Genomic DNA, 27,095 nt, shown 5'->3' with positions numbered 1-27,095 from the left:
CACCCCTTATCACGCAGGAAATTCTCTCACGTTTCAACCAATTCTCTATCCTTTCATGACGGTATCTCAAAGCCCAGAAGACTACCTTCGATCTCTTCCTTCTATACGCGAGAGATGCAAGCTCGTATATAGTAAGGGTCACAAGAATGACTTGCACCACTTTGATATCCATGAGGATAAGCTCCCTATTGTCGTCGATTACGTAAAGGATGTCATAGCAAAGAATTATCCCTCCTTCGATAAGATACCACCTCATTCCAGATGGAGACACTTTGATGCTGGTGGCCATCGTCGCGTTCAAGCTTTGATCGAGCAATGGGAAAAGGAGAACGTGGATACGGAAGAACGCTCGCGTCGTCTGGTAGATCTATTCCTAGTTGCAGTCCTTCTAGACGCTGGAGCTGGTATGAAATGGAGTTATAAAGACCAAGATACTGGCGATGTTTACAGAAGATCTGAAGGGTTAGGAGTCGCCTCATACAATATGTTCAAATCCGGTTTGTTCTCCAATGACCCTTCCAGATACCCGCATCGTGTTGATGGTAAGTGACCGCCAGAAAACCTTGTTTGGCCGAGCAGAGACGTGTATGAATACTGAACCCATTTCAAAGTTGACAGATTGCAAGAACTAAAGACGGAAGACGTTTCCAGCGGTTTTCAAGTCAGCAAAGAAAATCCCATGGTTGGCATCACTGGTAGAGCAGGTCTACTGAATCGTTTAGGAAAGGCGATATCAGAGCAGACGGTGTTTTTCCCATCGTCATCCAGTGCGGTGGCTGCTCGACCAGGAAACCTTATTGACTATCTTTTGAATCATGACACAACCAAGGGCCGCGACAGCGGCCATCCTATTGTTCAAGTCCCTGTGTTGTGGAGCGGTATCATGTCTCTCGGAGAGATGTGGCCTGCAAGACTTAAACTCAACGGCGTCCAGCTTGGCGATGTTTGGCCATGTGATGCTATCAAGTCCGCTTCTGCACCCCCAGATTCTACTGACCACTGGGTTCCTTTCCACAAGCTTTCGCAATGGCTAACGTATTCTTTGCTGGAAGCTATTGAGCATGGCTTAGGTGCCACTTTTGACGGGAAAGAGTATTTGACTGGTTTACCAGAGTACAGGAATGGTAAGTGGATGTCGGTTTGAAAGAGTCGCAACTTCATGCAGCTTTAACGATTATTCTATATTCAGGCGGATTACTTGTCGATCTCGGCCTGTTGACTTTGAAGCCTGATACGTACGACCGTGGAATTACTCGCTGCAGAGAAAAGGGGGTTACTGTTGGTGGAACACATTTACCGATGTTTGAGGGGGGCGATCCGGCCATAGTTGAGTGGAGAGCACTGACGGTGATCTACCTTGATTTGATTGCCGATGAACTTCGAAAAATTTATAAATTGGACAAGCAGACGTTGACATTGGCTCAGGTTCTAGAAGGTGGCACATGGAGTGTAAGTCATTCCATAAGTTACTACGTGCACTATCTATCTGACTATCCATACTAATGTTGCAATGAAGGCTGGACGCGTTATAGCTGCGGAAAAGAGACCGTCTAGTGACCCGCCAATCTTGATAGAGGTAATTTATACGATGTATACAATCTTATTCTGTTTCTACAAATTCTAAAGCCAATTTATCCATTTTACGTGACAGAGCGATGGAACTATTTTCTAATCGTCCCAAAATCCACGAGAAGTGAAAGCACCATTATTTGACAATAATTGCAGCTGAGTTCTATAGAATGATGATGGCCAATGGTCTATAATTCCCATTCGGAAGGCAACTCTGTATCGATCGCCTTCAGCTCCTCTTTGATAATAGTACTTTGATCCTGTTTCATCGAATGTCAGCTGTTAAATAAAAAGTGTTCATTGTCATTTCTTCAACTGTCAAAAGTAAACATACCTGTTTTAAGTCAAACCTTCCTACAAAACGCTTGCCTTGGAGCAGAATTGGTAACCAATATTTGTCGTCGGCCCACATTGTGTCAAATGGAATTGCATCATAGGAGAACCATTCGGGCCTCATTTCCTCTGATCTGGAGACATGAGGGATGAGTATCAGCTTAGTAACTTATTTCATGATGAAACGAAAGGTACGTACTCCTTTGGCTCCCCGTTATACGTTTTTGTTAAAAAGACATGAACTTCGAGTGCTTTTGGATCGTTTTCGAACGTAAACAATAGCAGGCCGACCCGATGCAGCTCTGGTGTGGTTACAAACGCCTCTTCCTCGAGCTCACGATGTGCTCCTTGAAGAATGGTTTCACCTTCCTCTACCTTGCCTCCAAATCCTGGTGTAAATCATAATCGGGATAAGTGATGTGATTCTCAGGTACCATGGAAAATATGCAAAGGTTACTTACCGTTGAATTTGCCATGCCCGAAACCTCTTTTTTTCATCCCGAGTAAAATCTATACAACATATTTGAGCGTCCATGAAGATCCGTTTCTCATAACTATATTAAAATCGTTTTTCTACCTTTTTATTTGATTCATCCAACACAAATATAAGAGTTAGCTGTTTCTTTTCTGTTAAAATAGACATTTTTGACAGAAAGGTGCAAGAGACTGCGGACCTGACGGGTTTTCGACTTTCAAAAATTTCGCAACGTGATAAGAATTCAAACCGAGTTGGACTCCAATGATCGATTGAAATGGAGGTCAAAAACTATGAGGGAGGCTCCAAACTTATTAATGTTGAAGAAATGCGTAACGAACTTATCGATTTGAGGAAGGCTACCTTTGATCGGCTCCAACTGCAGCGGTCAAGATCAGCCACTTCAAAAGGGAAAACTAAGTAAGTAGATTCATACAGCTTGCAACCACCGACATGCATAGAACTGACAGCGTAAGCGGACAGAATACCCGACGATCTCAAACCCTCTTCAGAGTTTTTCTGCGATCCAACTCTGTTTTCACTCTTACGAGTCTATCATGAGAGCCAAGGTCCACCTCCACGCGATAAAAAGAAATCAAGGTCCGCGTCCGTCAAAGACGACGCTAAAGAGGAAACAAGTATAGATGTCAATCCAGAAACAGATACAAAGAAGAAAAGCATACGAAAATCGCAAGCAAAGGATGTTATGCCTGGAAGATTGCTAGACGAAGAAGATGAAGTCAAAGACATTCAAGATCCGCATGTGCCGAAAAAACGACAATACCTCGCCAGCAATAGGATGCCGGCTATCCTATTCAACGCAAAAAAAGCCAGGCTACAGTCCAATGAAAGTGATAATCACAGCAATGAATCTGCAAGTGTAAACGATGCCGACATGCCTAGCAACATACTTGAAAACTCCCCATATCCATTAAGTGAACTTGATTCTGAAAGCGTCACTCCTTTGAATGTAGAAATAGAATCCCCAAGTGCATCGGCAACCCCATTGGCTTTACCACCGACCTCTTCCAGACCCATTACATATGTGGCTCCAGCCGACACTCCGAATCAAGATGATGACCGCACTACTAGTGAGGATGAATCTGAAATTGAGCAGGAGGAAGTAAATGAAGGTGATCAATCGGACGGAGAGGCAGAAGGCAATAGTCTGGAAGCTCCACCAGACGACCCTCGTATTGCCAAAACGACACTAGAAACACGGTATCTGGAAATGGCAAATCTACTGGACACCAGCGTACTGACGACTTTGAAGTAAGTGGAAACTCATACTATGTTGTGGGGGATGATGATTTTCAATTGACTCATGCAAACCGAAATCATGTGCATCTAGCCCTTCCAACAGATTAAGTGTGAGTGGATCACAAGCACTACAACCAAATTTTCTGCTTGCGGATGAGGGCGGGGCGCTATCGGTAAGTAACGATATTTATAGAGACAAACATGAGCTGCAAAGCCGGGTAAGGACCCAAGTAATTGACTGGATATTGTTGTGCTTCCCAGACCAAAGTGAGCAAAAAGCTTGTCAAAGTGAGAGATAATGAAATAGTTCTCTCTGTGGCCATATACCAAGAAAAGCGCCCATCTCGCAAGCTACAAGAATTCAACGTGCTAGGATCACAAACACTTGCCACGCTACGAGATGCCATAACGTGTGGTTCTGACATATGGATGGATTCACCCAGTCAAGCGAGCCAGGCCAGTCAGGTACGCCAAGCTCGTGCAGCAGGTCTGCAGAATGAACCAAGAGATACCGGATTGACCATGACGGAGGTAGTGCGGCAAAGGGCTAAAAAAAGACAATATCCAAGCTACTTCTTCATCAACAAATGCTTCTATTCCGATACTCGTCATCCTGAAGTCAAAAATCGTGTTGATGATCCTTGTGAGTAAGTACAATTAATCCCCGCGCAAAAAGTAATAATAGCCATCTGGGTAGTAATTAGTTTTTGTGCGCAGCGATATTATCAAGTGGATTAATGAGAATGAACGATACAAGCAGCGACACTTGGCGGGTATTTCCAAGCAAAATATGCAATCGGTCAAGTTTCAAGATTTGGAGATACAGTTGAATTATCCTTACTTGTTCTGTCATCAAGATGTTTGCAAACACATTCTCGTTTTTAAAGACATATGGTAGGTGACTAAAAATATCCAATGTGGAATTGCATGGTCGGTCGTGCGACCTCCTCCCCAGGAATGCCCTGAACTCAAAGTCATTCATACTACCTTGTCAAAATAGGTTACATGGGCAACGAGACGAAATAGATGCCGCAGCGTATCCTCTTTTAACTTACCAATGTAGAATGGCTAGAAGCAAATGCCACATGTGCCAGTACTGGCCCGCCGAGTAAGTGCTACTTTGCGACTAAATTTTTAATATCGGAACGAAATTTGCCACGTTAACTAAACAAACCCCGGTCCGAATGCTACAGGTTTGTCACTTTGAACGATGTCGTGAGCGGATATTCGCCGTGTTTCTTTTGCAGTCGATGTTATGTGCCATTTCACTATGACAAACAAGGGAAAAAACTGTGGGACCACGAAGTTCGCACCTACGCACTGTAAATGGTTGAAAATGTAATAAAGAGGTTGGTTTTGGAAATGCAATGACAAAGCGAGTCATTTCATTCCATAACGACACACCCCACTTCCTGTTATCCTTTTTTGTTAAAGCCGAAAGTGATACTCGAAGCCACGCGCTATTACACGTGTTGATTTTCGACTCAGAAGATCGAGGCATTTAGCAAAAGTTAATGCCGGGAGAATGGAGGAAAGGTATATATATTTGGATATGACTGTATAATCATAAAAGAAAGTGTTTGATTGGTTGCGAAGTGGTAGAGGTTAATTACCACTTGCCTTCAAAGTTCATTGTGCACGCGCTGGTGGGCATGTAATTCCAGTCATTTTTTTATTTTGGTAAAGCAGCTCGTGAAATTTGGTGAGGTGAATTTATTATCACAGCAGAGCACAAAAAATTTATATCAATCAGACCCTGCTCTTACATTTTTTATTTCTCTTCTCTTCTTCCTTTGCCGATTTATTTTACTTGTCATCCCTCAATAATACGATGCAGAGTGTCACCGCGCTAGCAAACACTCAGCGATACCGCTATCAATTCGATCGAGAAGAAAGAGTGCGTTGACCAATTCATTCCGCTTTTTGACATTATGCTACGAAAATCATTTAGCTAACGCTTTTCTGGCACTTTTGTTAGGAACTGCTGAAACATTCAGTTGTCAATACCTTGAAGCAATCGAAATCGTTTCCAGAAGTGTGCTCTTCACAAGATGCCTTGAACAGAGCATCGGCCATGTCAAAGCGTCGGTCTACCGGACAGCTTCGACGATCCAGTCAATACAGTTGCTATTCTTCAACCAAAACCATTCGAACCGTAGCATCTCAAATGTCACTAAATAGCCGTGGCAAGGTAAGCCAAATATCACTTAGAGTGAAAAATTCCCAGTCTAAAAAATTTCATACTAACGCCCAAGCTATGCTATGTAGGAAATTTGGAGAGCCCCTGGCGTCTGCGAAATTCCTGATATTCTGGGCAAAGCATTTCTGCGACCGGAACTTCCTACTGCGTCAGAAACCACCCTCACCCTACGTGAACCCAATGCGGCAAAATGCATATCTCGACGTCCCTGGCTGCCCCCTAATCCACATGCAGACATTCCCGCCTTACCACCTCTTGTTCGTTCTGAGAATGAATTCCAGCGTGCCATTCGCAAGTCTCTTCCCAAGGTTCGAGTACCCACTGTGACCAATCCCAAGGCCATGTATACCAATTTTTCTGAGATTGGTACTGGAGTCAATGGCTCAGTTCTGAAGGCTACTCACTGTCAAAAGCGGAGCTTGAGAGTGGCTATCAAGCGATGCCGATTGGACCCCGACAAGGAATATCGTGCTGCCATCCTAAGAGAGCTTCGTATCATGTCCTCTGGGCATGCTAACCTCATCCGTCTACGAGAGGCCTTTGTCTGGCGTGACGATGTTTGGATGACTATGGATCTCATGAAGTGCTCGGTCTTCGCTGTCCTTTGCCAACGTGGTATTCCTGAGGATTTCACTGTCTACATTGCCGGCGAGACTTTGAAAGCACTGTATTACCTGCACAGCAAAGGTTACATTCACCGCGATATTAAGTGTGAAAACCTTCTTATTGGCTGGAATGGTGAAGTTAAGCTAGGTAATTAGACTTGTACAACACCACTGCATTTTAACGCCCATTGATACTAAATCATCTCACTTTGCATTTTTAGCTGATTTTGGCCTTGCAACTCGGTCTAACCGTCGTAATTGCGATCGTCTTGGCACTGCAAAGTGGATGGCTCCAGAAGTCATTCGTGAGCAATACTACGATGAAACCATTGATATGTGGTCGCTCGGTATTACCATCATTGAGATGATGGACAGAGTCCCTCCCCATTATCGCATCAAGGATGAATACGAGCTGTTTGAAACTGTCTTGACAGAACCCAGCCCAACCTTCACCTACAGCTATCCAAGCATGTACATGCGTGGCCTTGTCGCTTGGTTGTTGGATGAAGATCCTCGCACCAGACCTTCTGCTCGTGATGTCATTCTGGTATGTATTCACCATCCATTGTCTTTGACATTTTGCCCATTGATAATTAACCCATGTGCTTCTCCTGTAGGAAATCGACGCTCATATCCAAAGCAACCTGTTGAGAACCTCAACTCCTGATCAGTTCACCAACTTCTTGTACCAGGTGTTGCCTTAAACTCCAAGCTAAAAGTTCATCGAAAACAAAAAACCCAACTACTCAAACAATTAAGATTCTCTAATGGAAAAATTCAAAACAACCAAAAAAAAATCACAACATAAAAAACTGTATGCGAATCTCGCATACATCTCACACAATAGAACTACGGCAAACATGGACAACAGCCACATAGACGACGTTTTTCTTTCAGTTGAATCTTTGAAGTTGGTGCTGTGCACGACTTGAAAGTTTTTTCTGAAAGATATGACTTAGATCAGCTCACCCGTGGCGCCGTTCTGCCGTAAGGAACCGCAAGATATACCGGATATATCTCGCAACCATAGACCCTCATACGCTACCCAAACAAAAAGAAAAAACTCCAACAAAAAAATTGCACCTATACCTTTATAGACCGGATAACATCCCTTCCGGGTCTGCGGCATTGCACCGCAGTACTTTTTGCTTTTTATAACAATATGTCGCTCACTATACCTTCTCATTAATACCCTTTAAACCTTTTTATTTTTTTTTTATTTTTCACCATTATCTTTTTTTTCCTTAATCACTCAAGTTTTTCTTTCCTCATGTCGTTTTGCCATTATATCCTATCTGATGATTTTTTCATTTGTAATTACAGTATCCAACCTCTATACCACATTATTCGTATCCTCAACAGTACATTTTTGAACTTTTTATGATATGGGTTATTAAATTTGATATATTCTTTTGCTTGCTAATTACAAGTTAATATGAAACGTCAAAGGAAACAAAGGGGTTAAATAATTATGGTGGGGGAGGGAGGGGGTTTAACGGCAGGCATTCTAGATTCTATGGATAAAATTTAAAAATGGGGTTGCTAACAACGTACTGTTCTGTACATAGAGCAATGAGAGACTTCGTCGTTTATGAAGGCTTCTGAGCGGTCCAGCATACCCACTTGGTATAACCCTGGTACTCCTCGTACTCTGATAAGATCAGTTTGCTAGCGGCGTCGTAATCGTCTGCTGATAATCCCATCCCTTCCACATAAGCGGATCGCAGCGATCGCAGTTTCGATCTTTGTAGCTCAAGGTTATTGAACCCAATTTGTTTTAGATTGGGGTCACTAGGCCATTCCCCTACCGGGATATCCAGCGATTTCTGTTGCACATTGATAAACCCAATGTTGGTAAGGTCAGCCGCCAAATGATCGGCCAAGGTGCAGTCCCTTCCAATATGCTCGCACTGAGCTTTGTAAAACTCGTCAGCATGCGCCTGTACTGGCCCAGAATTGTGATGGAATAAGTCTGTTGTGAAACGATCAATTACTCTAGGGGGTCTTGATTTGTCCACGTCTTCCATTTTTATATCAAGTGGTACAACCAATTTACTTACCTGATTCTAAAATTTCTAAGACGCCACCTGGTTGCGTAACTCGATACATTTCACGTAAAATATGGTCCCAATCTGATTTCAGTAACACCCTATTCATATCACGTTGGAACACGCTATGAAATGAAATTAACGTCAGGAAAAATATCGACCATTAGCACTCGGGATACCGGGCCGACATTCAGATTGAAATACTAACAAGTCGACAGAGTTATCTTCAATGTCCCAACGCTGAGTTATATCGACGTGCTTGAACTTTAAGTTGTTTTGAATGGTGACAGGCGCATGAGGAGGGTTGAGATCCAGGCCAATGATTTGAGATTTAGGATAAGTTGACGCCACTTCGTAGGCCCAATCGCCATGTCCAGTGCCAATGTCGAGAATAACTCCGTCACGAGTGTAAGGTACCCAGTGATTCGTCTTTCGTATGCTTTTCAAAACATAATGCTATTGGAAATTACAATGGTGAATATGCAAGGGTGCAGATGCTTTTTTCTCTCTGAACTTGTTCGTCGTAGTTGGTCCGTGTGGAACTGACTGTCCCCACGTTCCGTATTACGGGTATGTACAAAATAAGCTTGCAGATTACTAACCTGGCGTTGCGATCGATCTATCTCTTTGAAGTCTTCCTGGTCGATTACTACACCTTTTTTATTCGTTTTTTGACTTCGACTCGGTTTCAGATTGGGCGGTACTGCTTGAAAAGTGGTATCTGCAAAATTTCTTTTACTGGGTAGTGGGGGTTGTTCAGAAGTCGATGCGGCCGAAGATGACTTTACGCTCAGGGCACGGTTTGGGTGCCTGGATTTTCGGTCGTTTGAACGGTCTTTCGCCTTATCCACAATTTTGCTCGCTTGGTTGCCCATTTTTTTTGTTCAAGTGGAGAGGATATTAATGTTTATGTTCAGCGGGTTGTTGATAAAACGGAAATGAAATGTGAAAGGATAGACAGCCAAAAAGATAAAACAAAAGGCTCGATTATCAGAAAGGAAAACGAAGAAGAAGGAAGTTCATGGCGCTGTACCTACCAACACCTTGGTATATAGTGTATAAAAAAAACCATTATATACAACAAGGTACGTTGTGTTATGTCGGGGGATACAGACCAGCGGAGTGAATGGACAAAGCAATGAAACTAACAAAATAGTGAGGTAACATCATGTGAAGTATATTTATCGCATTGTATATTGAACCGAAAAGTAAAGAGAATGCATTACATTCACCAATTTGGATAGCGATGGGGATACAAGTTGAACCAGAGCATTCGGCTGTCAAGCAACATCTAGATTTCATGCTCGTACAAAGATCACGTTAGCTACAGCATTTAGAGAAGCGCTTTTCATTACAATAAAGTTTCCACAAAACCACTCTACTTAAGAATTCAGAAGCAAAGACGGTGGCTCCGGCCGAGCTCCTCTTTACTTTTATTCAGAGGAATATCCTTGGACCGCCTTCGTTAGGTGAAAGCAACCAGGCAAGAAGTACTCATGGCCCATGCATGGTATGTGATTAAATTAGGTCAGCACCACGTCCACGGTCATCACACAGTGCACGCATGGTCAATCATCATGCTAGTCCCATGGAACTGGCGTTTAAAAACTCTTTATTACCTCGTACGATATATATACTATGTTTTTATCTTCTTTTAGAAAAAAAAGAAGGGAGAGGCGGAAATGCTGCCCGCTCGGTGCGCCGTTCTGTCATGAACTGAACTGCTTCCTCTACAACTGAAAGTCGTCATCCGCAATAACGTAAACACAATCGCCTTGCTTAATGGTACTGTCTCGTTGAGGGTTCACATACACAAAAGAGGTTGGCGCGCCTTGGTGCAGTACCGTGCGGTACAACCCCAATGGAATGGCTGCATGTTGTCTGATAAGGGTCCGCACCAACGATAAATAATCGGTTCCTATGATTCAATTTAATTGATAGCGCAATGGATGAGGACGCCCGCAGTATTCACGTTAGATAAACGGATGGTGGAAAGGAATGACTCTGTAATGATTCTGAATGACTTACCGTGAAGTACAGGTGGAACCTCAATTTGGTAAACATGGCCACTACTGCCGTAAGAACTGTCGTTTTCTTCAGAGTTCATGATAGCTTCAGGTCCCTCGCATAACCGAGTGTAGGCATTTTGCGTATCGGGATTGTGACTGAAGATTAATTGAGAGAGAACGTCTCGCAGATGAGTGTTGTAGTAGCACTGACAAATGATGGTATCAAGCATGGAGGATGTATAAACGTTTCCGCTCATGAAGCTGGGTCGTAACATCGCCTGGGCTATACAAAGAAAGAAGTGGGGTGGTGAATTACCATTTTCAGTTCAATGAGGTACCGCTTGTGATACTTACCGACTTCTTCACTACACTGGATCGTTTCGCTCATTCCAATCATTTTAAAAGTTTCCCGCTCTAAACACTCGACAACAATGAAGCCAGTTTCGTCAGACATCGACTCTACGTTTAATGCGGTCAATAACCCGCTGGCATCAGCAAATTCTTCTACGTCTCTGAAAGCAAAGCAAACCAGTTTTTAAAATCGGTTAAATCTTTTGTAAACCCTTTCGTTGGGCAATCCATTCATGACTTACGATGAAGAGGCAGACTTGTCGCTTAATACAATACACCGCCACATTCGTTCAACTCCAGCACGATATAGATCTTTACGCAGCGTGGGGCGACCTTTGATGATATGGACGTTTTGGAAATGGTGCAACCTAGCACGTTGCTCAGGATTGGGATCGGCAAAGCACATGATGACAACAGGTCTGTCCTTTTCCTTGGCACGAACGCTACCAACCAGAATCTCGATGTTGCGAGGGAATTTCTGAGATACATCGCACACCAGAAGATGGTCTTCTACTTCTGCAGGAAGTGAAGCAAATGTTGAATGATGAGCATGCTGCTTTGCATATTTCACATTGGCGTCGGTGAGCTTTTGTCGGTGGTCCAGCATCTGTTCATTAGATGGTGTAACTGTACCACTACGTTTGAAGCCTGGAGAAGTACCACCATTTCCACCTAATAAGGCATCAACCGCCTCTTGAGCTTCTTGTTCGGTTTGACCAATGCTACTGTGATCATCGTCGCTTTCGATAGGATCGTAGACAAGACTGGACTTCACCTTGAGCGCATCGACATCAGCAGACTCTTCGTTCACAACGCTGTTGCTCGGATTTCGGTTCTCTGCAGCGATGTTGATGAGTGTACTGGTAGATGTGCCACCGTATGTTCCAACACCGTTCTCCAACAAACTGTGGTACTCAGTCAACGTGTTGTTGCGGAATCCAAAGTCTCGCACATAGTCGGCAATATTACTGGATTCACTGATGATGTAACCAACGTCGTCATCGCGAATGATATAGTCCTTAGGGTTTAGTGAAACACAGTATGAAGAAGAGAGACTTGTCAAACCATTCATTTTCTTTCCGATAGCAAACAACTGAGAACCGCTATGAGCATAAATAATTTCGGCTACTTGTAAGAATGGTTTGCCTGTCAGCATAGGCGAGAACTTGACCGGGTAAACCTCGTTTCCGGCACCATCTCTTTAAAAAAAAATCAGCGTCAATATCAACTATAGGCAAGGCTTAATGCAGTGAACCATAACTCACAAGTAATCCCGCATCCAATTCATATCTTTGTTTTCGTTCCGTTCAACCGAGAAATTAAATTAGAAACGCTCGTGTCAGTAAACCTTGTTCCTGGTATTAATTCTCACTTACCACTCCGTCCCTTCACTTCCGAGAGCATTTCGCCGCAGGACTTTTCAGTCAAAGATGTTGTCAGCAAAAGTAGAAGGGATGAAAATCCGGGTATGAGCGCGCTTTGGGCCAACAAGCCCATATTATACTCTTCAACGCAAATGACAGATCGTGCTGGAGTTTACTGTTAGACAGGCCTTACATTCATGCGTATCTTCTATCACAAATTTTTCTCACCTATGAAATCAAAGTGTACAACATTCTCCGGTAAATGCGTCTGTACATAGAGTTTAAGGTGTCTGTTATACTTTCGCATAGTCTTTTCGATCAAACGGTATTAGTCAGTGACCCATTGGCTGAATCATGCAAGTTCCCAATCACATACCAAAGCTCTTGTCAACTGTTGTGCATCCTCTCGCTCCTGGTCACCATGTGTCAGTTTGGAGCTTAGAAGAAACGCTGCTGACGCTACATCAGCTCTGGCCTTATTCAAGTGATGGAAGGAAGTAGCCGAGCTAGATCGCTCACGGTGTTAAAAAATGAATGGATCATCATTACAGAGTCTGTATGGACGCCTTACCCTTTCACATATTGTACGCGAGAGGCATACGACGGGTCATTGAGAAGAATATTCAATTCTTCACTAGGCTGTTCAGGATTGAATCTCAGCTTCATTGTCCATGTCCCAAAACGCCATGCCCTGACTTCTTACCTCGTATGGGCATAAAACCACTACTTTTGTCAAAAGAACGTCCATTCCATGATCCTCGCAGAAAAACTCTCTCAAAAATTCAAGCAGAGAGCTTGGTTCAAAGCTACCAGTAACAATAACGTGCTGCTGACCATCCTTGGACCGATATGAGTGGCGGTATTTTGAGCGGTGTTGGATCAGAGATAACAGCTCTGCCAATCTTGTTGGTATATACAGTGCTCCCGCAATCATGACATAGAGGATAACCAGTCTTGTAAACTCGTTATCAGCTGTGGATAGATAATTTTTCGTCAGATCAACCAGCATAAAACAACTTTGATCGCTGAAAACACCTCATATACTTACGAACAATGTCCGTGCGAATGCTTGATACAGAACTCACTGGAGTCGGTGAAGATAATGAATTTTCAGATCAATCATAATATGGCGCCTTTCATCACATTTTTCTCTTATACTCCTCAACTCACCAACAGTGAAGAAAAATGCGTTGTAAAAGGTCATGCTCTCAAACTTGGGATCTTGTACGTGTTGCTTGAAGGTGAAGACGTGGATGAAAGCAGTCACTGTAAGAATGGTGAACAGAATGGTCGTGCCTGCATGGAGAGGGAAAAAAGATCAGTGCTGTTTCCTTGCTTGCTATAACTTTCCACAGTGTCCACTTACCAAGCTGTAGTGCCTTGCGAGCAATGAGAGAGATATGTATAACCGCATGCTTAACCGGCAGTAAACAACGCCCTACAGACATATGCAGACGAACGAATCGAAGGGGATATAAAAACACGAGAGGTCCAGCTGACATGTATGTATGTACAATATCCTCATCAATACTACTCTTCCATTCATAGGTCGACAGTACGAAAGCAATCATGACCGGTACGGTGGCGATGAAGGTTAAAATGGAATAGGGAGAGACCATTTCTTTGTGTGGCTGCGGGGCTATTACGACTCGAGGCAAGTATTGCGCCAATATTCCGACAGCAATCGCTAGCTCAAATATCTGCAACAAGTGTTATCAACCAATCCAATCCAAATGACTGTGATGATGACTTTTCTGAAAATTACCTTTGCAGGTTTAGGCAGCGGTTGGACCTTAGGCTCCTTTTTCACATATTGCGTGTTCTATTGCACAAAACCTAAAAGTTAGCAGCCCAATGCGTTACGCTGTTCTTTCAATTCTCCTTCCTCTTAACACCTACCCAAATGTAAATGATGACGAATAGTAAAGACAGAAACGCATCCAAGAGTTCCCAGTTACGTCCTCCCTTAAAGTTGCCATTCATATCAGTGCTGATTCCATCCAGGTACACATCACCACGCCGCCCTTACCTTTGAAGTATCCATCCAAAATGCCACCTAATGGTACATGAAGTTAATTAGCGCTTTGAGAAGCACATTGTATATGAACCTCTCGGCTTACCTTCTCTCGCCAAGTCACTCGATGCTTGTGTCGCTTGAAAGTGGTTGATTCAGAACGAACCATGGTTTTGGTGGGCTTCAGCATGTCGAGATCATGGATATTTCCCCTTTGTGCCAGGTAGGGAGTTTTGTACATGTTTCGAAGCTGCTTCGATTTAACACCAACGGGAACTGAAGTTCCCATGTTGTATGAGAGAAAGGTAAAAGTTGGATAGAATACAAAACACTGGCTGGCTGAAAAAGGTCATCCAGTGAAAAAAGGCGTTGAAAGTCCGCCATAAATTGGGCTGGGCATCTGATCACGGAATAGTTTCCGTATGGCTCTAACAAAGATCTATTAAAGTCGAACCAAGACCACAGTCTATTTCTGCCCCTGTTGTGCTTCATGTTTTCAATAACAACCTAAATTCAATACCAAGGATTTCCATATCTTATCATAGTGACCTGGGTCGCTGTGGCGAAACCACTTTGACTGCCGACGATCACCGCTTCATTGGGTTTCAAACCTCTGATGAAAATTAGCGCACGTTCATTAAAAACTTGATTGGAAGAACCAGATTTTTCCAGGGTTTGCAATATCTTTTAGCGCTATTATCAACATGTCATGTGTGTCCGCCAATCCTAATGCTAATTATTCTAAAACCACGGTGGTGATATTTACATGAGTTTCCATTCTTTTCACGCCAGTGCCAAAGAATAAAAATTCTAATGAAATGTTTATTACTACATAGGTTGTTAACAGTGCATGACAACTGTAGTCGTGTAAGATTTATGAAATCTGTATGGCATAGAATATAATTTACATAGAAAAATCTGCAGGAATTTGAGGAGATGCAACCCGTTATGCCTCGGTAACATAATTTCCTGTCAAAGCAATATTTAGTAAACAAATCAATATATAGAGCTCCAGTAAGCGGTGCTGTTGGTATACCTGGAAATACACCAGTGGCACCATTTAGACTTCCGGTCCACCAGTCATTCACATCAGCTGTCTTCTGTATGACTTCTATTAGGTCGTCCTTAGCGAAGGTAAGATCGCCTTCTGCTTGAGCATTATAATCATACAGAGCTCTAACGTAAGTGCGGCCGGGAGATCCTGTTTGTGGTGGAGAATAGGCATTGTTTGTGTAGGAATTTGATTGTTTAGAGTCTGCTTGATAAGGGGTTGAGTCTACTACTTCGTGACTTTGGTTTGTACCATATGCTGGTGGCGGTGGAGAATCGCTTCCATATCCACCCATTCCGCTGGAAGATGCAGCGGCTTTGGCGTTCTCTTCTCGCCGAATTTGTGCTCGTTCTTTTAGTGGCAATTTGGAGGACTTGGCAGCGGATGCTATTTACATAAAGCATATATTAGGCTATATCACCACCCACGTAAGCCACAACATCATGGAACTTTTCTTACCTCCCAACCAAGCTCTTCCGCCTTGCTTGAGTAAACCGGATTCCTCCAACTCTGTACGGGCATTAAACTTATTCAACCTTTCGTTGAACCCTTCCTCGACACCCATGGTCAACGTTTCAAAGTGCAGTCCGTTAGTGCTGATGACTTCTTGCATTCTCGCTAGAAGCATACCATAAATTTGGCACTGCAGGAAATAAAATTCCTGGAACATCGGGTCGACCAGTGACGTTCGAAGTTGGATGATACGTGGAAGCTCTTCTTTGATAATTCCGTTAAGATATTCATAATCTTGCGTTGCGATGTCCAACTGGCTTTCCAGCTGACGACCAGAAAAAGAAAAAATTAAAGTTAGCCCATACGGCATGACATGGTTTTTGTTGTTGTAATAGTCACAAACCTTGTAGATTTGTTTTTCTTCGCTGATGGTTTTTTCAGCCTTTCCTTTCAGTTTCGCCAAGTTCGTTCGAAATCGATCATAATCGAGCATCTTGTGATTACGCTTGATCATCGTCTTGTCCACCGTTTTCAAAATTTCTCGAAATTCAATGAGCCTGGATACAATGTGGGCATCAATGACGTCCTAAACAACGAACAGGCATAGACAAAACATAGTCAGCTGATATGTCGCCGAATTTTCTGGCTCGCTTCGTAATCAGCTTACCAGGCAAGGCATAATTTCGTCCCTACTGTAGCTCATGATAGTTGCGTAGTCTTGCACCGCTTGTACCGCCTTGGCAGATGTCTGATTATTCCTTCTCCGCACTACACCGTCCTCCAACTCGGCATCTAATGGTTGGTAAAGGATAGACAAATATTCAGAGAAACTGGCCTGGTGATTAAGCATAGCTAATGATGGACACAATTAGAGATATTACATTTTTTATACTGACTGACTTATCGATCTTGTAGTAACGTATCGTACCTGCTACTCCATCGCGATATGTCTCGGCATCGGTTTGCAGCCTTTGAGCGTTTTGACTAAGTAGTTTGAATTGTTTCTCAAGTTCCATGTACTCTGGGTCTCTTGTCACTGGAAAGTTACGCAAGCGGGTTAGTCATTCAGAGTCGGTCCAATCCAGAGGAATGTACATTCTGGTAGCATGTTGTGAATGTTAACCTACCATCGCCTTTCTTTGACATAATCTGGTGTGGCAGTCTAGAGACAGCCTTTTGCAAGCCCTAGTTTTTAGGTGAGTAAATAGCATTCTGGTTTAAAATATAATACAAGGGAGAGCGAAATGTTTATTACTTTCCAACTCATTATGCAGAAAAAGAGTAATCTACGCAGAGAACGGCTTCCGAAAACATTAACCATGTTCGACTGGGACAAAGAGTCGCCAAAAAAGGAAAATACAGTCACGTCATGATGCTATGACATTAAAAAAGTGATATACTTCTTCGTGATCAAACATGGCAATATGCGTCTTGCATATGTCACAATTAACAGGATAATATACATCATCTCCATTTCCTCCTTCTTCCTTTGGCTCTTTGTATCGAAACCGTTCAGCAAAATTTGGCCGGCAATTGGTGACGAACATGGCCCGATACTGGTTGGGATATAGATCATGCCTACAACACTTTGTAAATGACAACGATCGAACATGCTATTTGAGTCAATGAATGATGGATTACCTTTGACAACTAAGACAGACAGGTGTGAAGCATAAAGGACAAGTCAGAATGGCATCAGTTTTGGCCATTGAGCGTTTCGATTTTCTGCCTTTTTCGGAAGGCGCTATGGCTGGGTCGTAGAGTATGGTTAGCAATAGCTGGAATCGTCAAGGCACTGAAATATTGATAACTACCTCGCAGTTGCTCGGCTACCCAGTCTTCATTAGTATCGTCTTCCTCGGGATTGTATAACAGTTCGTCATTATCTATTACTTCTCGCTTTTTCTGCCGATCTAGAATAAAAAGTTTCAAGGTTAGAATGACTCAATGGAGCAGTACGGCGAGATTCATGAAACCAACCTTTGCTGGCAGGTTTGTCTACACTCATGGACGAATCATCGTTATCATTATCCTCGTCTGAATCGAAGTAAGCTTGATCATAATACTCCTTCTTGCTTGCACTTGACTCTGATTCGGCCGTGGTCATGTCAGAGGTGAAATGTTCTGCAAGTGAAGTCACAGAATTGGTGTTGAAAGGCCAAGTGGGACCGGACTTTACTGAATCTCGGTTCCCTCACTAGGAATATGGCCAATACTGAAGGTGAATATTCAAGATATGCACGGCCAAATCATATCGACTGGATCAATAACACACGCGATTTTCATAATAGAGCTCCATTCAGCGTTCAATATGCTGCGGTCTGATCTTTCAGCCGACGAATTGCATAATCAGGTTCGTGATCTGCAACCCAGGAGAGCCGTCAAATTGCCGTGGTAACCCTAAATCATCCGCTCGCATACAGATTGAATCGCTCCTGAGCAAAGAAGAGCCGGATATCATAAAAGAAAAGATAGAAAAGCGATTCCTCATTCCCAAAACAACTTTTCCGACCGACTGGCTCAGTCATTGCCAACAGTATGTACTTTCCTGACTATATCTCGTCTCGCTTAAAGCATTAATTGAAAGTATCATTCATGTGCACTACATTTTCCTACAGACAATGGGAAGGAACGCCGAATTTCAGGCAACATGTCTATAGCGAATTAACTAAAGCGCGCACGGAAATCGAGTTAGTTAGACATGGCTTGGATGGCCATGTTTCCGGATACCACGAGGTAGCATTGGATAGCAGCGAATTGACTGCCAAAAATTCCACCAGCATGCAGCGCGACTTTGCTGGCTCCAAAGATTTCGTTCGCGGAAGAGGCAATAATTTCCCATTTGCTCCAGGCGGTATCGAGGAAGCTTTAACAGATGCCGTCAATGCTCTCGCGGAGGGAATGCTGGAAGAAAAGCATTCGTTTTTGGATTTTGAGAACGGTATGAATTAATAGATGTCTACATGAAATTTTGATGATCCTACTAAGACTTTTGTGGCAGATACACTTTTGTCTGTACCTCCCGGGTTAGATCGAGGTTTATTATCGTCAATTAAGCAAGGTAAACATTTGGCAGCTCACTGAATCCAATGGCATTCCGCAAACCTCTAACGCTTCAGCTCATTGTTTCTAGATGGCGATAGGACGGATCAACCCTCACAGCTCGATTTCAATTCGCTGATGCAATCCGAAGATATTGAGATTGAACTGCTTGGTCAGCCCACAGATGAAAACGTATGTGTCAACTGCGTTCAGCGATGAGAATTGGTTTACCGATAATAACTACTGCCTTACAGGAATACACGAAGAATCAGGCTACAGAATCACCAGTCGAGGAAGTACCACCACCATCAGAGGCTCAACCTACGGACAATGATATTGACGATTTGTTACCTAAGGAGGTAATGTATGAAATCAACATCATTGAATATTGGAATTATTCCTAATATTTTATTATAGAACCTGGTCGCAAAGGAGAGTGTAGCTCAAAGGTTAGCAAAGAAAGAGCAGGGAGACGCGAGCCACAAAAAGAGAGAATGGGCACATGAGATCAATGTCAACGAACCCTTCGACGATTTTCACGAGCGCGTACCGGAAATGGCCCATGAGGTACATCTTTTGGTATATCTTTACTGCCAGTTTTGAATGTATACTGATCCTATGCAATAGTTTCCATTCGAGCTTGATACTTTCCAGAAGCATGCTGTTTATCACTTGGAAATGGGCGACAGTGTGTTTGTTGCAGCACATACATCTGCTGGTAAAACAGCCGTTGCCGAATATGCCATTTCCTTAGCTGCTAAGCACATGACCAAGTAAGTTGATTCGGCTTCTTCATCTGTATACCATCTATACACCACTGACGAATTTGTCTAGAGCTATTTATACCTCGCCTATCAAAGCCTTGAGTAATCAAAAGTTCAGAGATTTCAAAAAAACATATGGTGACGACGTTGGTATCTTGACAGGTGATGTTCAGATTAAACCAGAGGCTAGCTGCTTGATCATGACAACAGAGATTCTACGAAGTATGCTTTACCGTGGAGCTGATCTTATCCGTGATGTTGAATTCGTTATCTTTGATGAAGTCCATTATGTCAATGATCTAGAGGTATGTAACGACGAGGAGGAATGAAATGTAGTACCGTTTAATTTGGCCTAACTAATGTTCTTATATCCTTTAGCGTGGTGTGGTTTGGGAAGAAGTCATCATCATGTTACCTGCCCATGTCAACTTGATTCTGCTCTCTGCCACTGTTCCTAATACCAAGGAGTTTGCTGACTGGGTTGGGTAAGCGAAAGAACAAAAACGCTGATATTAAGCCACATTGTACTAAGTGTATATCTTCAGTCGTACCAAGAAGAAGGACATATATGTCATTAGTACATTGAAGAGACCTGTACCTTTGGAACATAATTTATATGCGAACAAGGAGTTATTCAAAATTGTGGCTGCAAACGAGAAGAAGCTTAGCACTGTCAAGTAGGTTTGATCAATCATAGAATTGGATTCGCTGATTTGATTTTTAACTCTATCTCTAGTTACAAAAATGCAAGCGACGCACTATCAAAACGGAAGGATCCTAAGGAAGCCGCTGCTCAGCGAGGTGGCCGAGGCGGTCGAGGTGGCATGGTAGTGAAGGCTCCGGCGCGAACTCCTGGACGTAGCTTCCAGAGTATGCAACAAACAGTAAGATCTTGTTAGTGCCCGTCTTAAACGTACTGAAAGAAACGTTCTAATGCGCAAGTTTTTAAGGATCGTAACCTCTATGTGCATATGATTGGCCTCTTGTCAAAGAAAAAATTGTTGCCTGTTGTTGTCTTCACGTTCTCCAAGAAGAAATGCGAAGAGTATGCAAGCGCTCTTTCAAACTTGGATCTTACATCTAGCACCGAAAAGAGCGAGATTCATGTCTTCATCGAAAAGAGTTTAGCAAGATTACGCGGCACAGATAGGGAATTACCGCAAGTCATCCGAACGAGAGACCTTTTATCTCGTGGTGTCGCTGTGCATCACGGTGGTTTGCTACCTATCATCAAAGAGATTGTGGAAATTCTATTCGCTAGAGGCTTGGTTAAAGTGCTATTCGCAACGGAAACTTTTGCGATGGTAAGCTCTAGCGCTTGATCACAATATGTTGTTATCTTCGATTAACTTGGATTCTCCATTTTTTTTACTAGGGTGTCAACATGCCTGCTCGTAGTGTTGTTTTCTCAGGTATAAGGAAACACGATGGAAGATCTTTCCGTGATTTACTTCCAGGTATGTACCACTGCCCCATATGCGATCGCACGCTTTCGTTTACTGAGGAATTTTGTTAGGTGAATACACACAAATGTCTGGAAGAGCGGGACGACGTGGTTTGGATGATACTGGCGTTGTGATCATCGCATGCGGAGGAGAAGAGCCGCCAGACGTAAGCATTGTTCTACCATGTCGTGCACGACATGAGTTATATGACTGATCTTGTTTTTACAGACCACCACATTATCTACAATGATTCTCGGGAAACCCACTAAGCTACAATCACAATTCCGCCTGACGTATAATATGATTTTAAACTTGTTACGTGTGGAAGCTTTGAAAGTAGAGGAAATGATCAAGCGCAGTTTTTCAGAGAATAGCTCGCAAAAGCTATTGCCAGATACCAAAAAGCTGGTCGATGAGGTACGGGGATTTCGTGATGTTGGCTATGCTATGTGCGCTCATCACTGACTCATTTATGTAATATCAGAGTGAAAAGAACTTGAGCAACTTGCAACAACTCGACTGCATGATCTGCTCTGAAGATATTCAAAAGTACTATGACTTGTCCAACGAAGTACTCTTCCATAATCGCAATATTCTTGCACGAATTGCCTCGCATCCAGTGGGCCATAGGGCTTTGGTTCCAGGTCGTGCTATTATCATCAACAATGCAATTTACAGAAATGCTGCAGCTGTCATTTTGCAACCAGTATCAAGTACAGCCGCTGGCGCATCGGTCTCAGCGCACAACGATCGCGTATTCTATTGTTTCATACTTGTCAATGCAAAGCATATGGGAGCTGATGGCTCTGCAGGTTAGTCCTTCACTACTGGCAATTAATGGCAAACGTTTAGTAACTAGACTGAAAATTTCGTCATTAGAGCGTAGCCCTCTTCCTGTCACTGATGTTGATGTGCCAAATGAGAGCAACTGCCGAGCTGAAGTTGCCATTGTCCCTCTCTCTGATGTAGCTTTTGTAACAAAGACAACATTGAAGGTTGGTAAACTTTTAACAGGATAGCATCAGCATGTTATGGTGAGAAAGACCACTGTTTAACACGTGTATGCAGATAAATGTCGACAGCTTGATGAACTCTAGTGATAAACTTGAAACAATCAAAACCACAAAAGAACTTCTTGCCTTTGCAAGTGAATCGAAGAGATGTAAGTATATTTGCAATTGGGCAGAATAATTTCTTTTAGGAACTAATCTGATGAATTCGTAGCATCGATTGCCGAGTACGACTGGAGCAAAATCAAGGATATTGAGTTCCAAGAAAGTCTTCGTGCCAAGACCTCATCACTAGAAAAGATGAAGGCAGACTTCCAATGCACTCGTTGTCCTGATTTAGAAGAGCATGTAAGTATGATGTTCATATGGCCAAAGTGGCTTACGGTTGTATTTGACTGACGCTCTTTGATCTTTAGTACGCCTTGGTGTATGCTCATAGAAGATTACAAGCACAGATCGATAATCTCAAGATGACAATATCTGACCAAAATTTGGAGCTACTTCCTGATTATCAGCAACGAGTTGAAGTCCTCAAAACCATGTCTTACATTGACAGCAATGGCACTGTCCAGCTTAAAGGACGAGTGGCTTGCGAAATCAACACAGCAGATGAACTGGTGCTTACAGAACTCATTCTTGATAACGTATTTGCAGAATATGAGCCTGCTGAAATTGTAGCATTGTTGTCCAGCTTCGTGTTCCAAGAGAAGAACTCGAGTGAGCCAACGTTGACGCTTAGATTACAAAAGGGTAAAGATGTCATCATCAAATTTGCCGAACAAATTGCAGAAAAGCAACTCGCTTGCGGTGTTGAGATATCCAAGGAAGATTATGTCAATGGCTTCAAGTTTGGAATGGTTGAAGTTGTCTATGAATGGGCTAGAGGCATGGTAAGTAGCTAATATGGACCTAAAAACATTGGCTCGTCGCACAAATTTTCTAATGCATCAACAGCCATTCAAAAATATCACTGACCTGACGGATGTACTGGAGGGATCTATCGTTCGCTGTATTGTGCGTTTGGATGAAACCTGCAGAGAAGTCAAAGGTGCAGCTAGAATGATTGGTGATCCATTATTATACAAGAAAATGGAAGAAGCAGAGCTTTTGATCAAGAGAGATATTGTATTCGCAGCCAGTTTGTACTTTTAAAAGATCGGCTATGATTCCGTTGTACTAGATTTTGCCTCTGAAAGTTTAATGGACTTGCGTCCGAGGTAGATATAGACGCTACGATACTGTATAATAAATTTTTCACAAAAGAAAAGCTCTATCAATCAACAAGAAAAGTATGAAATTGGGTATTTTTTTTTTATGATTGTCAAAGTGAAGATAAGACTCGCTATCATCTCTTTGGCTAATTACTCTTTTATATACCATATTGGACGCTGTAAGATGGAAAACAGTTAGTGAACAAGACAGTGCAGCGATCAGGATATACCAGAAAAAGATACTCACTGCATCTGAACCGCGCTTTTCTTTGACAGCAATATTTTTTATGGTTGCTTCTATTTGTCGCTTGGAGACATCCTCAAATCCTTGCATAGCTTTAACCTCTGCTATAAGCTTTGGCATTCCTTCCGCTTTGCCTTTGATTGCCTTTTTCATCGTTGTTAGTTTACATATTCACGCCACTTTCTGCTAAACGAAGAGATTAGGTTTGAGACTTACATCTATTAATTGTGGTGTATGTTCGACTGGGAAGGCAGTCGGTCGTTTATCTGTCGCCGCTGAAGCTGATGCGCCGTTGTTATCGGCGGTGTCAGATGCATGTTTACTTGGTATTGGTGCAAATGGATTAATTGGGAATGTAGCAGCTATTGACTGAAGTCTTAGTAATGAAAGGCCATTGCATATCTTCATTCGATAACAATTTACCTAATTGATGTATGGCATACGCAGAAAGTGTGTCGTCGTCATCTGATGAATCGTCAAACATGACTCCTATGCATATTTGCTTCACTGGGCCTCGTTTCTTCGACGACGTATTTGTTCGAACACCTAGAAGCTCAATATAAGTATTTGTTTGCATTCACTCAACACTGTCTATCAAGACGTCATACCTTCTTCCTCCTTGTCGCTGCCTATTCCTTCATCGTTGGAGAGATAACCTTCAGGGACCAGCCATCCAGCCTATAATAAGAAATGAGTTACGCATATTCGCTTAATCAACACCATACTTTGATGATGACTTACATCATCAGGGTCTGCAACATCCACATCTTCGTCTTCTTCATCGCCACTCTTGATATCTTCGCCTTCTCCTTCTGGTTCCCATTCGGCTTCACTGTCATGGTCGTAGTCGAGGTGCTCGGTATCCATGGCAAACGGCCGCCGTGCGAGAATTTTCTTGCTTGTCTTTGTCCAAGTACCCCAATACGCCGGTCGAATATCTTCTCTGAATTGCAAGAACTTCATCTTCAGCATAGAGCGTAGGTCTTGACCATCGAAAGATGCTGCCGTCGCTAAAGGCATAGATGGATCATGACCCAATAGTGAACGGAGGTCAATGTTGTGTTCTACACCTCGTCGCCGCCGAAGAGCAGATCCAAATGACTCCTTGAATTCATTGAGTAACGCTAAATAGTACACCACTTTATTAGCTGTAAGCCAGTGGAATGCTAGCGCTAGTTTTTTTCAACTTACCTCCAGTTGTACTCTTGCTTTCGTTTTCCTTTCGGTGACCACTTATGACATCCTCAAAGTCCGTAGACAAGGAGCATTTGTAGGCACCTGGATCCGCCATTTGAACATGCTCTTTCACATGAAATGGTGGGAAGGCTTGATGGCCTTGAAAATCCATAGAAGGCGCTGGTCATAAAAGTAAGTATTCCATAATACAATTGTTTTTAAGCAATGAGACCCATATTACCTTCTACGGTGGTTAGTGGTCGTTCGTCAGCCGTTGTTTTGAACAAGGAAGTAAGACGAAGTTGAGACTGAAAGCAAGAGTATTAGTACCATGCTTGATTCTCTCAAATACTCAAAGTTCCTAACTTACTCTTTCTTTTCGCTGCTGTTCTTCTTCTCGCTTTTTCTTCTCTTCGTCTTTCACTCTACGATCTTCATCCTTTTTCTTCTTTTCTTCTTCCTTCTTTTTGCGTTCTTCCTCCTACCAAATTCAAATGTTTAATAGGGTTGGGGAGGTTAGGTTTACATCTCAATTAGCACATCAATTACCCTCTTCTTCTTCTTTTCCTCAACCTCGGCTTCTTTCTTTTTCCGTTCCTCGATGTCGGCTTCTTTTTCCTCCGTTGTCACTTTACGAGCAGATTCCTTATCAATCTAGTGAGTACAATGTTCTAAGTACAGTAAGCACGGCCATCACGCATCACATACCTTTTTCTTCGCCTCGGCCGGTTCCTTCACCTTTTCATCCAGCACTACCATACTCTCACCATTCGTCATAGGATTATTCTCATATGAAAGTTAGTCACATTTTCATCCTAATTTTTATATCTCACTGTCACTTACTTCTTTAGAAGAGAACATGATTTCAAGACCTGTGGGGGTTACATTGATTCGGGGCAGTGGAGTAGAGTTCTTTTTCCGTTTGGCGCATAACAGTTGCAACTGTTGCTCGCTTGTCAACGTCCGGAACATGTAAGTAGCAATAGTCGACATCTGTATTATGGAAGAGTGAGCACGGGCACGCTTCAAACGATGACATAGCATCAATGCTTACCTCTGTCCTTTTTCGTCTGCGTTTTTCGACCGCACTTTTTATGTCGTTCGGAAAATTTGATATGTCCTTCACCTCCCATCGGTATATTGATAAATGCTTTAACACTTCATTAGTTCTAATGTCCTTCGGGTCTGTGCCTTATCACTTTAGCTTCTTACCGCTGGTACGACATTCGGAACATCTGTCAGCCCTTGCAAAACGTCGTTGGATACACCATATCTTTCACGCGACGCCAAATTTTTGATAGTCGATTCAAGAGCATCGTTAAACTGCTTATCATCTGCAGATTTCGTTTAGCATATTGCGAAAACCACTAATATTCATGTAGGCCGTATCGTACCTGGATCATCCGAGTCCGAATCATATGCATCGAATTGGCAAAGGGTGTCGTTCAATCTACTTGACAATGATGTAATAGCCTCATCGCTATTGAATTCTCCAGTTATTGATCTTATTTATCGACTTCCGCATATCTCGACTTCAATACTATACCTGTCTTGCACAAGCAAAGAAATGAGCGAATGAAATCTTTCTGATATAGAAAAGGGTTCGTCTGTCTTCATGGATGCGGATACTTCCGCTCGATATTTTCGGAATTCGACCAAATCTGTATGTAAGTTGTTAACATCCGTATATTGTCAAGGATCACAGTTTGTACTAGGAACTGACCTTTTGCCACCGTCTCATGGTTGTTTGTTCTAAGCTTTCTTTCGGGATATACAAGTTTTCCATCTCTAATCATGACTCCCTTCGACTGGTGATTCGATTTTTGTATATTCCATTAATATCGTACTCGGCTTCCTTTCATTCATTCAAGACAACCTACCTCGGTCTTCCCGGCTTTTGAATGAGCCACATCGTTTACTTGAACTGTGCCATAATTCATACGTTAGTACCATAGCAGTTCGCCTCAGTGTTCTTGTATAACTTACGATGCTGAAGCTGGTTGGCCGTTTGATTAAGATCGTGGCCATACGAGGTTTCGGCATTGGTAGTAATGCGATCAGTGTCATTTTCTTCGGTATTCATAGTCTCGGCTGTGTCTTCCTGCATAGCATCGTGTTGAAAACCAGTCGCAACATTCACAGCCATGTCAACTTCGTTTGGTGGTATTTCTGTCTGTAATCCTGTGGTCGAAGCCATATCGAAAGGATCGACTGTGAAAAGTTTCAGTTTTCCGACGCGTTGCAACGCGAAAACACCAAATTGGTTATCCCAAAGTATGAAATCTCGAGCGGTTTCCGAAAATTTTGCGTCACTTGAATGGTAAGCTGAAGAATTGGATGGCACCTGGTCAGAAAGTCTTGACTGAAAACTGGACATTGACTCAGTAGCGGCCATGCTCTTTGAATTTTACGTCTGGATAAAAAGGATTGGACTGTAAAAAGATGGAAAGAGTGCTGAATTGACCTCGTGT

The 27,095-nt window shown here is 42.7% G+C and overlaps 11 protein-coding genes across 11 annotated transcripts; 4 read left to right on the top strand and 7 right to left on the bottom strand.

The window, feature by feature from the left end:
* The first annotated feature begins 26 nt into the window (after nt 1-26).
* Nucleotides 27-1,753, top strand: K450DRAFT_219654 (uncharacterized protein). Its single transcript, XM_051585401.1, has 5 exons — nt 27-542; nt 612-1,124; nt 1,190-1,449; nt 1,517-1,576; nt 1,652-1,753. The coding sequence occupies exons 1-5, from the start codon at nt 56-58 to the stop codon at nt 1,670-1,672; spliced, it is 1,341 nt and encodes a 446-aa protein (XP_051449397.1). The 5' UTR covers nt 27-55; the 3' UTR covers nt 1,673-1,753.
* Nucleotides 1,691-2,836, bottom strand: K450DRAFT_219648 (uncharacterized protein). Its single transcript, XM_051585400.1, has 5 exons — nt 2,741-2,836; nt 2,364-2,668; nt 2,102-2,291; nt 1,904-2,036; nt 1,691-1,829 (listed from the first exon to the last, which is right to left on the bottom strand). Exons 2-5 carry the CDS (start codon nt 2,398-2,400, stop codon nt 1,758-1,760), a joined length of 432 nt encoding a protein of 143 aa, XP_051449396.1. The 5' UTR covers nt 2,401-2,668; nt 2,741-2,836; the 3' UTR covers nt 1,691-1,757.
* Nucleotides 2,655-4,963, top strand: K450DRAFT_195460 (uncharacterized protein; the record flags this gene model as incomplete). Its single annotated transcript, XM_051584501.1, has 7 exons — nt 2,655-2,797; nt 2,861-3,649; nt 3,729-3,810; nt 3,899-4,280; nt 4,342-4,531; nt 4,638-4,745; nt 4,885-4,963. The coding sequence occupies 7 exons, from the start codon at nt 2,655-2,657 to the stop codon at nt 4,961-4,963; spliced, it is 1,773 nt and encodes a 590-aa protein (XP_051449395.1).
* Nucleotides 4,964-5,239: 276 nt separating this feature from the next.
* On the top strand, nt 5,240-7,272 carry K450DRAFT_219635 (uncharacterized protein). Its single transcript, XM_051585399.1, has 6 exons — nt 5,240-5,344; nt 5,475-5,534; nt 5,616-5,828; nt 5,906-6,590; nt 6,664-6,989; nt 7,060-7,272. The coding sequence occupies exons 3-6, from the start codon at nt 5,712-5,714 to the stop codon at nt 7,144-7,146; spliced, it is 1,215 nt and encodes a 404-aa protein (XP_051449394.1). The 5' UTR covers nt 5,240-5,344; nt 5,475-5,534; nt 5,616-5,711; the 3' UTR covers nt 7,147-7,272.
* K450DRAFT_219630 (uncharacterized protein) lies at nt 7,273-7,830 on the bottom strand. The gene has a single exon (XM_051585398.1). It carries the CDS (start codon nt 7,626-7,628, stop codon nt 7,398-7,400), a length of 231 nt encoding a protein of 76 aa, XP_051449393.1. The 5' UTR covers nt 7,629-7,830; the 3' UTR covers nt 7,273-7,397.
* Nucleotides 7,830-9,518, bottom strand: K450DRAFT_219628 (uncharacterized protein). The gene is made up of 4 exons (XM_051585397.1): nt 9,093-9,518; nt 8,699-8,946; nt 8,503-8,615; nt 7,830-8,414 (listed from the first exon to the last, which is right to left on the bottom strand). Exons 1-4 carry the CDS (start codon nt 9,363-9,365, stop codon nt 8,032-8,034), a joined length of 1,017 nt encoding a protein of 338 aa, XP_051449392.1. The 5' UTR covers nt 9,366-9,518; the 3' UTR covers nt 7,830-8,031.
* A 540-nt stretch (nt 9,519-10,058) lies between these two features.
* K450DRAFT_219626 (uncharacterized protein) lies at nt 10,059-14,530 on the bottom strand. Its single transcript, XM_051585396.1, has 17 exons — nt 14,335-14,530; nt 14,244-14,270; nt 14,114-14,179; nt 13,980-14,036; nt 13,581-13,914; nt 13,385-13,510; nt 13,263-13,298; nt 12,918-13,186; nt 12,786-12,853; nt 12,591-12,720; nt 12,443-12,524; nt 12,227-12,379; nt 12,116-12,140; nt 11,093-12,049; nt 10,854-11,011; nt 10,519-10,782; nt 10,059-10,408 (listed from the first exon to the last, which is right to left on the bottom strand). Exons 1-17 carry the CDS (start codon nt 14,515-14,517, stop codon nt 10,221-10,223), a joined length of 3,123 nt encoding a protein of 1,040 aa, XP_051449391.1. The 5' UTR covers nt 14,518-14,530; the 3' UTR covers nt 10,059-10,220.
* A 622-nt stretch (nt 14,531-15,152) lies between these two features.
* On the bottom strand, nt 15,153-17,211 carry K450DRAFT_219612 (uncharacterized protein). Its single transcript, XM_051585395.1, has 8 exons — nt 16,988-17,211; nt 16,860-16,917; nt 16,661-16,768; nt 16,400-16,584; nt 16,136-16,318; nt 15,739-16,057; nt 15,265-15,666; nt 15,153-15,197 (listed from the first exon to the last, which is right to left on the bottom strand). The coding sequence occupies exons 1-8, from the start codon at nt 17,051-17,053 to the stop codon at nt 15,175-15,177; spliced, it is 1,344 nt and encodes a 447-aa protein (XP_051449390.1). The 5' UTR covers nt 17,054-17,211; the 3' UTR covers nt 15,153-15,174.
* Nucleotides 17,057-17,991, bottom strand: K450DRAFT_219608 (uncharacterized protein). Its single transcript, XM_051585394.1, has 3 exons — nt 17,713-17,991; nt 17,547-17,645; nt 17,057-17,482 (listed from the first exon to the last, which is right to left on the bottom strand). The coding sequence occupies exons 1-3, from the start codon at nt 17,837-17,839 to the stop codon at nt 17,370-17,372; spliced, it is 339 nt and encodes a 112-aa protein (XP_051449389.1). The 5' UTR covers nt 17,840-17,991; the 3' UTR covers nt 17,057-17,369.
* On the top strand, nt 17,713-23,381 carry K450DRAFT_219603 (uncharacterized protein). The gene is made up of 23 exons (XM_051585393.1): nt 17,713-17,953; nt 18,024-18,085; nt 18,156-18,268; nt 18,351-18,673; nt 18,734-18,793; nt 18,866-18,966; nt 19,029-19,133; nt 19,192-19,341; nt 19,402-19,547; nt 19,609-19,843; nt 19,917-20,023; nt 20,084-20,215; nt 20,275-20,422; nt 20,489-20,842; nt 20,914-20,995; nt 21,055-21,149; nt 21,212-21,400; nt 21,468-21,795; nt 21,863-21,978; nt 22,052-22,145; nt 22,208-22,341; nt 22,410-22,883; nt 22,948-23,381. The coding sequence occupies exons 1-23, from the start codon at nt 17,938-17,940 to the stop codon at nt 23,143-23,145; spliced, it is 3,762 nt and encodes a 1,253-aa protein (XP_051449388.1). The 5' UTR covers nt 17,713-17,937; the 3' UTR covers nt 23,146-23,381.
* On the bottom strand, nt 23,276-27,083 carry K450DRAFT_219596 (uncharacterized protein). Its single transcript, XM_051585392.1, has 19 exons — nt 26,611-27,083; nt 26,505-26,548; nt 26,348-26,432; nt 26,171-26,285; nt 26,019-26,104; nt 25,837-25,958; nt 25,679-25,774; nt 25,468-25,617; nt 25,333-25,410; nt 25,174-25,269; nt 24,995-25,105; nt 24,866-24,932; nt 24,640-24,804; nt 24,190-24,572; nt 24,057-24,126; nt 23,872-23,994; nt 23,665-23,810; nt 23,452-23,592; nt 23,276-23,381 (listed from the first exon to the last, which is right to left on the bottom strand). The coding sequence occupies exons 1-19, from the start codon at nt 27,017-27,019 to the stop codon at nt 23,355-23,357; spliced, it is 2,514 nt and encodes an 837-aa protein (XP_051449387.1). The 5' UTR covers nt 27,020-27,083; the 3' UTR covers nt 23,276-23,354.
* Nucleotides 27,084-27,095: the final 12 nt, after the last annotated feature.

The sequence above is a fragment of the Umbelopsis ramanniana genome (assembly GCF_025399195.1).
Source record: "Umbelopsis ramanniana AG unplaced genomic scaffold K450scaffold_2, whole genome shotgun sequence".
Lineage (NCBI taxonomy): Eukaryota > Fungi > Mucoromycota > Umbelopsidomycetes > Umbelopsidales > Umbelopsidaceae > Umbelopsis > Umbelopsis ramanniana.
Note: the sequence above shows the minus strand (reverse complement) of the source record. Positions and strands in the feature narration are given on the sequence as shown.

Excerpts from the sequence above, each read along its gene's own strand:
- K450DRAFT_219608 (XM_051585394.1), bottom strand. The coding sequence starts at position 17,839 with ATGACCACGGCCGAATCAGAGTCAAGTGCAAGCAAGAAGGAGTATTAT. Across the intron at positions 17,646-17,712 it reads AGACAAACCTGCCAGCAAAG|ATCGGCAGAAAAAGCGAGAA; the intron begins GTTGGTTTCATG and ends TTTTTATTCTAG. Across the intron at positions 17,483-17,546 it reads GGTAGCCGAGCAACTGCGAG|CCATAGCGCCTTCCGAAAAA; the intron begins GTAGTTATCAAT and ends TCTACGACCCAG.
- K450DRAFT_219628 (XM_051585397.1), bottom strand. The coding sequence starts at position 9,365 with ATGGGCAACCAAGCGAGCAAAATTGTGGATAAGGCGAAAGACCGTTCA. Across the intron at positions 8,947-9,092 it reads TAGATCGATCGCAACGCCAG|CATTATGTTTTGAAAAGCAT; the intron begins GTTAGTAATCTG and ends AATTTCCAATAG. Across the intron at positions 8,415-8,502 it reads CTTAGAAATTTTAGAATCAG|ACTTATTCCATCACAATTCT; the intron begins GTAAGTAAATTG and ends GTTTCACAACAG.
- K450DRAFT_219596 (XM_051585392.1), bottom strand. The coding sequence starts at position 27,019 with ATGGCCGCTACTGAGTCAATGTCCAGTTTTCAGTCAAGACTTTCTGAC. Across the intron at positions 26,549-26,610 it reads GGCCAACCAGCTTCAGCATC|TTCAAGTAAACGATGTGGCT; the intron begins GTAAGTTATACA and ends ATTATGGCACAG. Across the intron at positions 25,959-26,018 it reads TTCGGACTCGGATGATCCAG|ATGATAAGCAGTTTAACGAT; the intron begins GTACGATACGGC and ends CGAAATCTGCAG.
- K450DRAFT_219654 (XM_051585401.1), top strand. The coding sequence starts at position 56 with ATGACGGTATCTCAAAGCCCAGAAGACTACCTTCGATCTCTTCCTTCT. Across the intron at positions 543-611 it reads ATACCCGCATCGTGTTGATG|TTGACAGATTGCAAGAACTA; the intron begins GTAAGTGACCGC and ends CCCATTTCAAAG. Across the intron at positions 1,577-1,651 it reads ACCCGCCAATCTTGATAGAG|AGCGATGGAACTATTTTCTA; the intron begins GTAATTTATACG and ends TTTACGTGACAG.
- K450DRAFT_219630 (XM_051585398.1), bottom strand. The coding sequence starts at position 7,628 with ATGAGAAGGTATAGTGAGCGACATATTGTTATAAAAAGCAAAAAGTAC.
- K450DRAFT_219635 (XM_051585399.1), top strand. The coding sequence starts at position 5,712 with ATGTCAAAGCGTCGGTCTACCGGACAGCTTCGACGATCCAGTCAATAC. Across the intron at positions 5,829-5,905 it reads CACTAAATAGCCGTGGCAAG|GAAATTTGGAGAGCCCCTGG; the intron begins GTAAGCCAAATA and ends TATGCTATGTAG. Across the intron at positions 6,591-6,663 it reads GAATGGTGAAGTTAAGCTAG|CTGATTTTGGCCTTGCAACT; the intron begins GTAATTAGACTT and ends TTGCATTTTTAG.
- K450DRAFT_219626 (XM_051585396.1), bottom strand. The coding sequence starts at position 14,517 with ATGGGAACTTCAGTTCCCGTTGGTGTTAAATCGAAGCAGCTTCGAAAC. Across the intron at positions 12,525-12,590 it reads AACAGTTGACAAGAGCTTTG|ACTATGCGAAAGTATAACAG; the intron begins GTATGTGATTGG and ends TTGATCGAAAAG. Across the intron at positions 12,380-12,442 it reads TGTACACTTTGATTTCATAG|CACGATCTGTCATTTGCGTT; the intron begins GTGAGAAAAATT and ends AGTAAACTCCAG.
- K450DRAFT_219603 (XM_051585393.1), top strand. Across the intron at positions 21,150-21,211 it reads GAGGAGAAGAGCCGCCAGAC|ACCACCACATTATCTACAAT; the intron begins GTAAGCATTGTT and ends TTGTTTTTACAG. Across the intron at positions 21,979-22,051 it reads TAACAAAGACAACATTGAAG|ATAAATGTCGACAGCTTGAT; the intron begins GTTGGTAAACTT and ends ACGTGTATGCAG.
- K450DRAFT_219612 (XM_051585395.1), bottom strand. The coding sequence starts at position 17,053 with ATGGTTAATGTTTTCGGAAGCCGTTCTCTGCGTAGATTACTCTTTTTC. Across the intron at positions 16,585-16,660 it reads ATATCGCGATGGAGTAGCAG|CTATGCTTAATCACCAGGCC; the intron begins GTACGATACGTT and ends GTCCATCATTAG. Across the intron at positions 16,058-16,135 it reads AAGAAAAACAAATCTACAAG|CTGGAAAGCCAGTTGGACAT; the intron begins GTTTGTGACTAT and ends TCTGGTCGTCAG.
- K450DRAFT_219648 (XM_051585400.1), bottom strand. The coding sequence starts at position 2,400 with ATGAAAAAAAGAGGTTTCGGGCATGGCAAATTCAACG. Across the intron at positions 2,037-2,101 it reads TATAACGGGGAGCCAAAGGA|ATCAGAGGAAATGAGGCCCG; the intron begins GTACGTACCTTT and ends TCATGTCTCCAG. Across the intron at positions 1,830-1,903 it reads GAAGGTTTGACTTAAAACAG|GATCAAAGTACTATTATCAA; the intron begins GTATGTTTACTT and ends TCGATGAAACAG.